This window comes from Prosopis cineraria, unplaced genomic scaffold, assembly GCF_029017545.1.
Source record: "Prosopis cineraria cultivar Desert tree isolate PC_DT_omini unplaced genomic scaffold, ASM2901754v1 PC8, whole genome shotgun sequence".
NCBI classification, from domain to species: domain Eukaryota; kingdom Viridiplantae; phylum Streptophyta; class Magnoliopsida; order Fabales; family Fabaceae; genus Prosopis; species Prosopis cineraria.
In genome coordinates this window covers 12625657-12640235 of record NW_026555339.1, presented here as the reverse complement: position 1 = coordinate 12640235, position 14579 = coordinate 12625657, and the positions used below count along the sequence as shown (strand labels likewise).

The 14579-nt window shown below is 29.4% G+C and overlaps 1 protein-coding gene across 4 annotated transcripts; it reads right to left on the bottom strand.

The window, feature by feature from the left end:
* Window positions 1–3780: 3780 nt before the first annotated feature.
* On the bottom strand, window positions 3781–9579 carry LOC129317946 (cyclin-dependent kinase C-2-like). 4 transcript variants are annotated; one of them, XR_008595106.1, is made up of 5 exons: window positions 9167–9579; window positions 8987–9094; window positions 4485–4592; window positions 4332–4389; window positions 3781–4235 (listed from the first exon to the last, which is right to left on the bottom strand). XR_008595106.1 is itself a non-coding variant. In XM_054962384.1 (5 exons), exons 1-4 carry the CDS (start codon window positions 9294–9296, stop codon window positions 4340–4342), a joined length of 327 nt encoding a protein of 108 aa, XP_054818359.1. In that variant the 5' UTR covers window positions 9297–9579; the 3' UTR covers window positions 3781–4235; window positions 4332–4339. The 4 variants fall into 4 exon arrangements, 2 of the variants coding, with proteins under 2 accessions (XP_054818359.1, XP_054818361.1); XM_054962384.1 differs by having other exon boundaries at window positions 9236–9579; XM_054962386.1 differs by having other exon boundaries at window positions 9275–9579.
* Window positions 9580–14579: the final 5000 nt, after the last annotated feature.

Here is a 14579-nt window from a genome sequence, read left to right as displayed (position 1 = left end):
CTCATTGGAGACGTTTGCGAAGACTTGCTTGTATTAATGCATGACAAAAATAAATTCTCTGATGTTGATATTTCAACTTGCATTCCACGGCCTAACATTTATAATCAAGTGCATGACAAAATTCCAACGATCACAACTTTTGATGACTAACTACAACCTATGAGTATTTAACTAGATTTTTTTCCCGTGCATGTTTTTAGGATGCCATATTCATAATGTTTATGGTAATAAATTATATTGTACATATTAAATTAGTTAGATTTTTTTTTATATATATAAGTAGTTTATATGTTATGTACTTCAGGGATATATCAAATTGTTTCACACGGAACTAATATTTCTTATCTTATTAATTAAGCTTACTTCAAATTTATTTTTATTGATGATTTAATATTTCTTATCTGAAGGGTAGCTCATTCTAATTTTATTTGGCCAAAGGCATTTCAAATTTGATTTTAAATTTTTTAAAATAGTTGGATCACTGTAGAACTATTGTGATTTATCTTAAATTTGAGTTCACTAAATGATCTAAATATGTTCATTGAATGAGTATATCATTATACAATTGAATAACATTAATACTTAAAAATTATCAACATGTATTTTCTTATAAAATTTTAAAATAACTCTCATGATAAAAAGACTCCTTATATTCATTGTTCCCTTTAAAAATTTAAGATTTGATAGTTTTTTTAGTACTTTATGACAAAATATCTTATAACAATTCAATTAAATTGAATAATTGTTATTGTGCTACATGTGATACTTATTAAGTGATAAGATTTGTTACAATCATTAAATCCAATCTGATGTATCTCATAAAACCATTGTAGTTTTATTGTAATCCATTGACAAATTTTACTAGATATTTCCCCCATTTTTAAATATAAGTAAAATTTTCACATGGTTTGTTGTTATTTTTTTACAAGAAAAACAATAAATTTCAAAAATATTTATGACATCTTTCCTTAATTACTCTTCATTAAGTTATAGTATCATTAAATTAGAGGAAAATAAAATATTGTTAATCACAAATACATCTTAATTCAAACTTTTCAATTTCAAATATAATTATTAGGATTAACTAATTTTTTTAAATTGTGTGAATTGATTAAAATTTGCTCATATTCTTTTTTATAATTTATTATTTAAATTTATATGTTATATACAATTAATTATCTTATACATATACAAAATACAAGCAACAAGTGATAAATCTCCTACATTAAAAAATATTAGAACTCATACATATTATTTTTATTATTAGTCTCATATCTATAAGCATTTTTACTATGCACCTATTTTTTAATTTTTGCTGTGGATCCCACATGAACTATTAATATGCAAAGGTTAAATTTAAAAAAAAAACATCACAGTAATTTTTAAAAATAAAACATCATATTACTGTTTATTCAACTGTAGTAAACAGTACTTTGATGCACTTTATTATATATATAGATTCATATTATTATTTTTCATGTATTCATAAAAAATTGTGAGAGGTATAGGTTCACTATAGTAATTAAATTTTAATATGTTACTCCTGAAATACGTCAAGAAAAAGCACTAAAGTAAATCTAAACTTAGGTCTTATGAACAAAAAATATCATATAGGAGCACCGCTAGTTTTTCTTTTGATTCTTTTTATTGCGTACAATGTCTTTTTATCATAAACAATCCTTTTGAGGTACAATTAAACATTAAATATAAGCTCTTTCTTTAAATTTTTTAAAACAGTGAATCATCTCTTTAAAGGCAAAAACTGACATAGAAAGTTTTTAAAATTTATACTCATCTCTTTCTTGTTCTTTTCCACCTATTTCCTCTTATATGGGAGGAGTTTCTTTTTGAAAATCCAAAGGGAAAAAAAAATTCTTTCCTAATCATTGTATAAGCTTTCAATCAAACCTATATATTTTTATCATTTTTTTTAATAAAAAATGCTATGGTCAGGGATCATAGAAGAGATAGAGAGATAAATCAAGGGTTAGAAGTGAAGGATTCAAACCTAGTTCATCTTGTTCGATACATAGTCAAGTATTAAATATAAGTGTTTTTTTTAATTAACAAGGATTTTAATCTAATTCATTACGGTGTCAATTATTAACATCTTTTGCAGACCCTATTCAATTCCTGTCAATGTGGTGTGCATGTTTGTTTTTGCTTCTTCAGAAGCTGACAATAATGCAAGTCTGTATGAACTAGCCACCTTACATATAAGGATTCAAGTCTCTGTCGATTTATGCCCATTAGGTTAAGCTTGCAAGACATTTGGAGAAGTGATTAAGCCACACAAGAATAATGTACAAGCTTGCAAGACTACACATACTCTTTCCTTTCCGATCTTATTTAATATTATATTACATATTTGGAGGAGTGGTTTTGTGGTTTTTCCATAGCACCGCATGATTTTAATTAACATTGGAAAAATATGATTTAGCGAGAGGAATTTTTTATTCCTCCCTAAAAGGTCAAATTATCTAGGAATGTAATGAGGAATTGCAATTTCATCACCCAATATAATGTTAGCTAGGAAAATGATTTTTTGGTTCAAACTGAGTTAATAATTCCATTCGTGGTTCTAATTGGTTCAACCATCTGGTTCTTAAAACACTGCCACCATTCTATTCAGATTTGAATTTGGTGAGTGTCTAGAGACCTGCAATCATCTAATTTCACTTTGTAGAATTTAATAAAATGAAATGTTATGATTTTAAGAGAAGACTTGGACAAGTCATGAGAGTCTTTTGGAATATTTCCACTCTTGTCTCTTCTTCCTTCATGAGAAGAAAAATTTTCATCACCTTAAAACATTTCTCCTGCTAGCCAATCTGTGGCCTGAAAGAGTTGGACGACTATCATCATCATCACGTTGTTGTAGAATTAATACTCTTAATAGATTGCTATTATAAAGTTTTTTATCATTAGAGGGATTCTAATATTTTTTTTATTTTTTAAGATTTTATTGGTAAGACTTAAACAAAAAGAGTTCAGTTAAGAGATGATAAGTTTCTTATGATTCACTCCAACCCCTATTAGTATTAAAGCAATATTTCTATTACATGGGCTCATTTTCTTTGTCTGAGTATTATTGATACTTTATTTTGGTTATTTTGATGACAAAGCATTAAGTATCTGGTACAACTTACTTAAATTATAGTCAATTCAAGCCTTGATCATACGCAAAATATTTTAAAGCATGATTTTTTTATTAATAAGATTTGAACTCTTAAGATTTGGTTTAAGAGATATAAATATCTTATCACCTGCTCTAGGAGTGATTTGCATTGAATAGTACTCTTCTTTATCCTATTTGTAAATTACTTTTAATATGCTTTACTATCAACAAAAATCTTAAAATTCATTAACTCTGTTTAAAAATTTAATAAATTTTTAATTTTAATCCTTTAAATATACACATTTTAATGGTGTTTTTCTCACCAAAATTTAATGGAAGATAAAAAGAGAAATTTATGATAAATATTTAATAATGTGACTCATAAATATAATAAAAAAACATCTTCTCTATCTATCTTATAATAAGATCAAAGGAAATATCTCTATTATTATATTGTACGCAGGCTCATGTCTCTATCTTCAATTACTGAGGGAGCTAGCCATTGATGATGAGACTTGCTAATTGGACGGCTCAGCCAAGTCATTAAATATCGAGCGTTTGAAGATGAAGTTTCACAGATACAACAAAAATGAGAGGCTCACTGATCAAGTCCCCTGCTCATTCACTATTCCACACCAAAATTAGGCATTCGACGAATGATATATGTAATATCTCAAAAAATTTTAATCTGAGATTTATGAGATAATTGAAGGTAAATTAGAAAATTGGTTATTAGTTAAGTTAATCATGCTTTTGAATCACTAATGGACTTATTGGAATGTTAGACAACCTTAAGATTGGGCTATGATGGATATTTGGCCGACTGAGCCCAAGTGAAGGACCTAAATCATGAGTTGGGCCTCTATACCATCTGCCACAACAAATGCACTATGCGTCACAACAGACAATGCAAAGTTTAGTTAAATCAAACATGATCGGGGGCTGAACAGATAGGAAGAAAACGGGAGAACTTGAGGGAGCACAACATTGGGACTACTAGGATTTGTTTTGGGAGCTTCTAGGAGGTGATTTGCATTGTGGTCTTTAGAAAATGATTGTGAAAGTCCAAAATCTACAAGCTTCAGATTGCCTTCATTGTCTATAAGAAGATTGGAGCCTGCATCAGAACAAAATACATGAAATAGGCATATCATTTAAGACCAAAAAATAAAATACATAAGCTTCTAGAGACGAAATCTAGCTTTACACGAACCTTTTATATCACGATGAAGTACTTGATTCACATGGCAATAATGAAGCCCCGTCAAAAGCTGTCTCATGTAACAGTTAAGCAAGAAGAAGCGAGTTAGTGTTTAAATGAATTACTACCACAGATATTTGATTTAAACAACATTTGCAGCCATACCTTGCTTTGGAGCTGTAAATCTCATTCCAGGTCGATCTGCAAGATCAATCAAATCATGGTCCTTGTATTCAAATACCATATAGATACCATCTTTATATTTGTTACCATCTGTAATCTCCAGCACAAAGAAAAATACAGACAAGGTAAGATTCCTTGGACAAAGAAACTAAAAGGAATTTGACAGAATTATCTTCACAGTAGAATGATCATAGAGCAAATAAGGCACTGCTGTGCTAATTGTTAATGAAGTGATTAGCTAATAGTGAAAATGGACGCCTGGCTTCCCATGCTCGTCTTTCTCAGGGCCTGGGGATAAGAAGACCAGTCATTTTACTAGCAAGAGGAAAATATATAACAACAAATATTTAGATATTTGAAAACTTTGCCTAGCGATGTCTGTAATAACTCAGAAATATAAAAAAATTGAGTGTATTTTTATAAATTTTGAAGTAGATGTAATAAGAAAGATTAGTAATCATCTTCATGTTCCGTCACTGCAATTTTGGTGGAGGGGCCTTAGATCTCCTCCCTTCTTGCCTCTTTGCTTCAGTGGTATGAGCCAACTTCCACTCTCTTCCTCGTTAAATTTGGGTATGTATTGTGATTGGGGAATTGCTAAAATTTTGATTAGGAATTATTGCTGAAATTTTGAAATTTTGCTTCACTATTGAATGTTCTAACAAGCTTAAATTGAAGATTAAGAATTTCACTTTTGGCAGGTAACTATATTATATTTTTTTGGTGGCCACTGAATGATGAATATGTGTTTAGATTTGGTATTTCTTTGAGTTTAAATTGATTTTAGTTGAAGGAATGAATTTGAAAAGTCTGGTAAATTTATATAGATGTTTAGAAAACTTTTGGGAAATATATTTAAAGAATAAGATGGTTATTGTATGATTTAAGTTTGAATACACATAAGGTATTTGATGAATTGTTTGATTGGAGGAAGTTAGTTTTTGATAGCAAATGAATGGGATAAGTGTATTATTGTCGGGTATATTGTTATAATAGGTAATTATTCTCTGTAATACAAGGATGAAAATGTCGTTAGAAAATTTTGGAGGTCAATAACTCAAGAACAAAGTTTGTTGGTCCTTTTGTTAGCTTTTGAGTTCAAATAGAGTGCTTGATAAAATGTTTGAGGAATGAAGTTTATGAAAATTAAATATACATGATTGATAATATTAATTATATCATAATAGAAGTTTTTTATTTTCAATAAGCAGATTTGGAAACTTTTGAGTGTTGTTTATATAGATGTTTGTTAAAGACTTATTGATTATACTCAATATAGCATTTTATTTGTGAAAGGTTGATGTTGAGATTTTCCTTTTCAATTCTCTAAATTTGTTGAACTGAAGAATTTTGGATTTATAAAGTGTATAAAAGAAATAATAATATTTGGGCATTAGTGAATTAAGGCACAGACAATATTACAAATTCTCATGCAAAACATACTCTTTAGATTCAAGAAAATGTTTTTACAAGTTTCAATAATCTTTTATTTGATAAACATTGACAATCATGGAAATTATCCATGGGATAATTATGAATTTTCATATTGAGAAAGACTGATGTTTTAAATGATTCATGCGAGTTTGATATTGAGAAAAGATAATTATACTTTTAATAGTGATTATCTTTGTTGCATGTTTGAAAGTGAATTTCAAAAAGATTATACGTAGAACACTAATTGTTAATGATAGTTCTATTAATCCTTAGCACGCCACAGTTATAACTAGCTAGTTTGACTTTTGTGAGCATCACAACCACATTTGTTATTTGTGGGTTTCATACCTGTGTTTGATTTCAAGGCTTCGAGTCATATTTGGTTACTATTACCTTTGTGAACTGTATATCCACATTTATTTTCATCACTTACTACGTTGGGTTACTTATCTTCATGAACTATGCATCCATCTTTGTTTTCGTAGCCTAAACTACTTTTAGTTATTTATCCTCGTGAATTGTATGTCTATACTTGTTACCTATAATACAAAATCCTCAAAATATTAGTTTTAAATGATTTGTCAATATACACTTCATTAATTTTAAACAATAAATGTTACTATTTTTATTTATTTACTTAATTTATTTTATTTCACAAGTGTTAAGGCTGTTTTGTTATTATAAATTTAATAGTTCAATATTTTGAAGTTATATAGAATCTCTTGATCTCTAAGATCAATGATTATATTATGTCTAATGTTCTCCCTTTGATTTGTATATAATTACTTGAATTTACTCATCTTGATTCTTTTAATTTTATTATTGGGATGTTTTTCATTAAAAAAATTTATTTTTGGTTTCAAATAATATGTTACTAGCCTTGTACCTCTAGTTGAACAATGTGGGGTTGATTAATGATTACCAATTGGAAATTGAAGAGCTATTTTGATTAATCTTTATTTGTTGTAGAACCTAAATTTATACATTATAATTTATAAATTAAGTTCTAGGTTCTCCACATAAACCATAAGTAGAATCATTACCTAATTGTGTGATGCCGTGTGACTTGTTGGCATGGACCAAGGCTCTTCTTTGATTAAATTGAGTTGACTTATAGATATTTTTTTCTTAGAGATTCTATTTATAATAAAGATTTTATCAAAATTTCTACAAGAAATTTGCAATAAAAATATTTAATAATATTGAAAGAATTCTATTCTACAATGACCCTAAATTTTAAATCAAACAAAATTTTTTCAATGGATATTTTATTTAAATAAATTTCATAGCAAGTAGAAATTGATAGTTTATAGAAATTTAAGCAAGAAATTTTATTGAGGATCCAAAGTTTAAATTTTTATAAGCAAAAATTTGGTTTTAGATTATAGAAAAATTGTGTTCTTTTTGGTAATATTCTTTTGCTCTATCTTGTGATTTTCTCATGCTGTTTCTTGTAATTTTTTCAAAAATTTCTTGAATCATAATAAGTTGGAATCTATTATGGGACATATGATGTATTGCACACGTATAATCATTACTCTTCAAGGGGTTATTCTACACCTTTTAGAAAGAAAAGAACTTAAATCAAAATACTTAATATAGAACTTCTACCGTGAACCCTGCCCAAGGATTGTGGCTATTCTCCCTCCCCTATATTTAAGAAAGCTATTGCAAAATTGCATACAGAACTGGTTGCATACACTTATACCAATTCTATAGGAGTCCAATGATGATAAGTATTGTGAATCGGAAAGCACATGTCTTAATAACGAATCATAAAACATATCAAACTATAAGGTTTAATGACAACTAAAAAATAGCTTGAAATATAATAATATTACATATGTATCCTTGTAATATAGACAAAATGCTGAAGATAATAAATCTGATTCATAAGTTAAGATGGTGAATGCATTGGACAACAAAACTCATCTAGAAACGTCTTAAATTATCAAGTAGTCAAACACCCCATCCAGCAACAAAATAAAATTTGCGAAGTGAATGCAGTCCTCAAGTACAAAGGCAAAACATCACAAACAGACCTGATTTTGGGTTGGGATAAGGGCCTGACTTTTGCCAAATTTCAAAGGTCCCGCACCTAAAGCGCTGTTGAGAACTCACAGCAAAGGCCAATTTGGGTTGGGCTAATGGCCTGACTTTAGCCAAATTTCTAAGGTCCAACATCTAAAGCTCTCTTGAGAACTCACAGCAAAGGCCAAACCATTATAAAAGCTCATTTGAAGGTGGTGAAGGGCAAAGGACAATTAGATTAACATAGTTTATTAAGGTGCTTGATAAGTTATAGCAGGGGTCAAAGACAGTTCTAAAGAGTACAGACAAATTTTTTAAGGTTTCACAAAGTTTTATTGGTTGGCCATAAAATCCTATCTGGTCTTCTCATTAAAAAGGCAAAAGCTTGATCTTTCACCACTTATAAATAGATTTATGGCAAGACTTTGGCAAACTATGAACTGCCAACAACAACCACAAGCCTAGGTGGGTAGGCTACATGGATTGCCCAACACTATTATACTCTATCAGCAACAAAATCTTTGGATATATTGTTAACAAACTATGAACTGCCAGTGCAGACTTTTTGTTTCACTGGTTGCGTTTCTTCACTATCATTATTCATTATGCAGGAAGTCCTGTCAGTGCTGTCATGTGGCATGTAAACTGAGGCTAGAGCTTCTACACTGAACAACATAATAGACAAATATACAGCGACAGTTACCAGCTAACTAAGAAAGTTTAGCCACTATGATCCACAAATGACTAAGCGTCTGATAAGTTGAAGTTTAAACAATATACATTTATCAGCCCCCATGTAAGTCACCAAAGAAATAAGAAAAACGATATTATGATCAAACATAAGCTGTTGCCGACAACCATAAACACATCACACCTACATAAAGAAAGCAAAAGCAAAATAACAGATGCTTAAAAAATTTAACTATGAAGCATTGCAAAACTAAGAAACAGAAATAGCAATTAACGAGTACAGTGATACTGCATGAAGGAAACAGAAAAAAAAAAAAATTAAAACTAACCCATAAGTTCCCTCGCCAATCTGCTCCAACATTTTGAAGCAATCAACACTTCCCTATGAAGATACTCATTAAGGTTCAGCTGCCCAGGGGCCGCGATAGCCATTGCTCCTAAACCCAAAACCCGTGTTCGAATTCAAGAACAAGAAAACCTAATTAAAAAAAAAAAAAAGAACCACATACCAGAAGTGCAATAAAAGATGGTCGATCAGGGCTTTTCACCACCGAAACAGTTGGAGAAAAACGACATACCAGAAGCGCAATAACGTTGGAATGAAACAAAGTCGACACCTTTCGAGAAAGGCAACGTCATATGCAGCGGAGTGGTGTTTAAGGAATTGAATTGGGAAGAATGAGGTATCTGGATCGATGAAATAGAGAATTGGGAAGAGTGAAGAGTTCAACCAAACGATATTAGCGGCACGATGAATCAAATGCGAGCAATTCAGTTGACTCCATGAACCATCTCTGCTCTCTCAACAACGATTCGAACGCTTCAATGCAGGCTATCACGATTATGTCCGCAGCATTGTGGCCGATAAGCTTGCTGGATCGTCTGGGTTTCTAGGTTTTACGATTCTATAGCCTCTTGCGATTTTGGAGGAGGCCGTTACTTGATTAAGATCAAGGGTTGTTTGAAATTATTTTTATTTTATTATTTTAAAAGTTATAAAATATAGGAGAATAAAAAATAATGAAAATAGATATTTTTTTCATTCTCTCTTGTTCTTCAGAATAATAATCACATAACACTTAAAAGTTATTTTTATTTTTCTATTCTCTAAAATAATATTTTATTTTTTTGTTTTTTAAAACACTTTTTAAAAATATGTTAACAAACAAATTTTTTTATTTTTTTGTTCTAGAGAACAAAAAACTGCTCCAAGAACAGGTTTTCAAACAGCCCTAATACTCCCAAGATTTTTGTGCCTACTCTGTAATCTTCTGTTTCCTTGGGCAGTTTTCGCTCTCTTTATTATCAACTAATTTTTTAAAAAAAAAAGGTTATTAAAAAAAAGGGACTTGAATTTGACTGAATAAAAAAATGATAATAAAATTTGATCAAAATATATAAATAATAAATAAGCTTTTTAAAATATTATAATTCATCTAAAATTTTTAAGTATTTTTATAATATTAATAATTTTAAATTAAAAATTAAATTATTTTTTATTTAAAATAAAAATAATGGATTTGAATCTATTTTTTAATTATAATTTTTATTTTATAAATTATAAACATTGAATAAAAGTTACAACTTCTCATATGAAATTTTTTTTGTGATTGATAGACAAATTTTAAAAATAATTAATTTTAATTATAATTTTTATTTAAGAATTACAATTTTCATCCCGTGTGTCAAAAAAATTAGACAAGAAAATAATAATTTCTCACATAAAATTTTTTTTATTATTGAAATTTAAGTTTTGAAAATAATCAATTATAATTTTTATTTAAGTAATTATAATTTTTATTTTATAAATTATAAGAAGTGAACAAAAAATCAAAACTTATCATGTCAAATTTCTTTCATAATTAAATTTTAAGTTCTCAAAATAACTGATCAAAAATTTTATTTAAACAATCACAATGTTTATTTTATAAATCATAAAAATTAAATATGAAATTATTACTTTCCATATTAATCTATTATTTTTTTATTTTAAACAAAGGATAATTTAGTTATTTAATTTAAAATTATTAATGTCAAAAAAGTATCTATAGGCTTCAAAAAAATTATGATATTTTGACTTCATTGTCATTTATATTTTAGTAGGATTTTATTATCATATTCTCTTGTGAATATCTATTTTTATTAGGAAATATCTGTTTCTTATATATTATATAATTCATAACATATATATATATATATATATAATGTTGGTTTATAATTAAATCAAAAGATATGAATATTACACACACACGCATATATATATATATATATATATATAAACGTCCCTTGGTGAACAGTTTACATGTCACTTATTATATAACAAATTATTTTTTATTAATATTATTGATAAATTAAATTTATATGCCTTTATTTTATAATTACATAAAAATATATTAAGTATATATATTTAATTAGATTTTATAAAAAATAACTATTTTTGAATAACTTTTATACTAAAAGAATGTAAGCGATAAATACTTCTAATTTACATGATTAATATTTGGACCTCATTTTTAAAATATTTAAAATTAAAATTTATGTGAAAATATCATGATTAAAATATTTTTTAAGAAATAAATTTGTATTTGCCAAAAAAATAAATATACAAACCTATGATGTTTAGAGCCGAAAAAATAGTTTGACCTAGAAAACGACCAAAATTTGAAGAAGTTATCAAGCCTTTTGGCTCGTCTTCTAGATGGCCATTAAAAAAAAAAAAAGTAAACAAGGGTTTTGATTATCAATATCTAGTCATCTTTTTTAAGAAAATAAAGTGAAATCTATATCTATCATTTTTTTTGTTTGCATCCATATATCTGTTTCTTATGTATTACATATATAGACAAATCTAGAATATTAATTAAATACTTTATCTGTTTAAAAATATAAGACATTTTTAATTGAATCTCACCTCCCAATAAAATAGTTATTTGTCTTTAAACTAACCATATCTTTTCATATTTATCCATATTAAATACCCTAAAAAAATAAAGTAATATATTCAATAGAGGTATTTTTGAAAAAAAAAGGCCATAATTGCATCTTAAAAGACTCAAAATCTTTTATATTTTTAAACATTTAACTCTTTAAAATTTTTTTTATATTTTTTAATCGAAAGAGTATAACATTTAAATTGATAGCGAGAGGGAGAGTGCGACTAGAATAGGTCCACTGCCTTCTTGGCCTCCTTAACCATTGCTACATTGACCAATTGTCAAAACTACTTTAAAAAAGGAAGAAAAAGAAGAAGAACAAGTCAAATAGCCAGACAAACAGATCTTAATATTCATATGTATGCTTACCAAAAAGAAGTGTAATGATACGCCAACTCTCATCAGAGTGAACCGGAGTGCTGCAGCCTGAGCCCGTTTTAGTTTCATTATTGAGGCCATTGCTGGAGCCTGACCACCTGCGGACAAGAATTTGTGTAGCTTCCATACGTATTGTTGCAAAGTTCCCTGTGTTTGCATTTATTTAGGTCTCTCATACGGCACTCATCTACATCTGAAATTATATTGTAGAGATATCATTGCACAATCAATCCTATAGAAAATAGAATTAAAATATTCTCTAAAATTTACTTTTCAAAGTTTCTTAATATATTTTGTATGTAGAATAATCATACATTTATATTTCCATAAAAATTAATACTGCCACCTATATGTCAAAATCAGAGGCAGGCTTGCAGTATGAATACTTAGATTTGGATCCTGCAACTGTCCCAAATCGTCTCACACAATAAGTGCCTATATTGTAGCTGTACAATTTTATCAACATTTGAAAGTCATGCCTGAAGAGAGAAACGAATAAAATGGTGAGTTAAAAGGTATTTTTATCAAGATGTATTTCAATCATTTTCTTGCGGTCACATGTATTATTGAATTACAGTATTAGACATGGTAAAAGATATATTATGATCTGGTGTTCTCTATATCTTAATATAACATCTACAACAAACATTCAATTATAAATCAATGATAATCTCTATATATAGTGCCATGTGAGACACTTGTTGTGTTAGAGGATTTGGAACACTCATCCAATCTGATCCCTGAATATTTACTGGGTGAGAGGATTTAAATTTGGGAGACTGATACAATTCAAATCCACAGACAACTTAAACATAAACTACTCGATCCCTTTTGCTTTGTCAAAAGAAGAATAAAATCATTTTTTAAAAAAGAAAAAAAATAGAAGTGAGAGCAATATATATTCAATAATAATCACCTTTGCAACCGCTGGAGAGGTAGGGGTTGCCTTCAAGCCCTATTTTGCATTTGTAGAAGAAGTGACCACTAACACTTTGTGATTCTTCGCATGCGCTTTCATTAGCTTTGCAGGCTCGACCGCATGATTTCGTCTCATCAACAACCCACTCGAGAACCACTGTAGATCTGTTGCTTTGCCTTAGATTGTCGATTTCTTCGTAGGAAAGTTTGAATGATCCGTTCTTGGCCAAAAATGCATAACTGCAATTCTTAAAGAAGTCATCCCCGGCCATGCCAGTGCCTCGATTGTAAAAAAACTATTATTCGTATAACCTCTTATAGCTTACTCAAAACTAGTCTGACAGCAACCAGATCCACCAGAGCAGTTTCCAAATCCCATGGATGATGACCAGTCACTGCACTGCGAGTTGCAGCCGATACGTCTTTTTATTTTGAGGTCATAGAAGCAAGCGTAGGTGTTACACCCCACGGAAGGTATGACAAACTTGGGAGGCACCGGAAGACCACTGCCCCAGTAATTGCTTTCTTTGGGATAGCAATCCTCATAAACCAGAGCAGAGACGAGCAGCTCACTGGTGTCCCCAGAGATGTTGAGGACTTGGAAAGTTTCGTTTGTTCCTAAATATGGGATCTGATCATTGCAGGTTATACGAAAATCTTCATCTTTAAAGCAGTCTTCCGATGTGCCATAGGGAGGATAGATGTCCAAGTCCCCGCACTTGCTATGGCAGGCTGCGGTGGGGGACACATCGGAGGTGGCGATGACGGTGGCGGCCGCGGCCACCACTAGTGCCAGTTTTAAAAGCAATGAACTACTCCAACCACTTTATTTTACTATTGTGATGATCGTGACAATAATGCTTGTGCACATTTATTTTCATCGCTTACTACGTTGGGTTACTTATTCTTATGGACTTTGCATTCATCTCTGTTTTCATGGCCTAAATTGCTTTTGGTTATTTATTTTCATAAATTGTATGTCCATGTTTGTTATCTATTCTGTAAAGTCCTCAAAATATTAGTTTTAATTGATTTGTCAATATACACTTCATTAATTTTGAACAATAAATGTTATTATTTTTATTTATTTACTTAATCTAATTTATTTCACAAGTGTTAAGGCTGTTTTGTTATTATAAATTTAATAGTTCAATATTTTGAAGTTATATAGAATCTCTTGATCTCCAAGATCAATGATTATATTATATCTAATGTTCTCCCTTTGATTTGTATATAATTACTTGAGTTTACTCATCTTGATTCTTTTAATCTTATTATTGGGATGTTTTTCATTAAAAAAAGTTATTTTTGGTTTCAAATAATATGTTACTAGCCTTGTACCTCTAGTTGAACAATGTGGGGTTGATTAATGATTACCAATTGGAAATTGAAGAGCTATTTTGATTAATCTTTATTTGTTGAAGAACCTAAATTTATACATTATAATTTATAAATTAAGTTTTAGGTGAACCATAAGCAAAATTATTACCTAATTGTGTGATGTCATATCACTTGTTAAATTGAGTTGACTTGTTGGCACAAAAGCAGCCTTCCCTTGTGCCAAAGGGATATGGGATGGTCACGTCCCCGCACTTGGCATCACAGCCTGGTTTTGATTTTTGTGCTGCGACCACAGCCACAAGGGTGAAGCCAACTAGTGCCAGTTTCAAAGGAAATAATGCACTCAAACCCA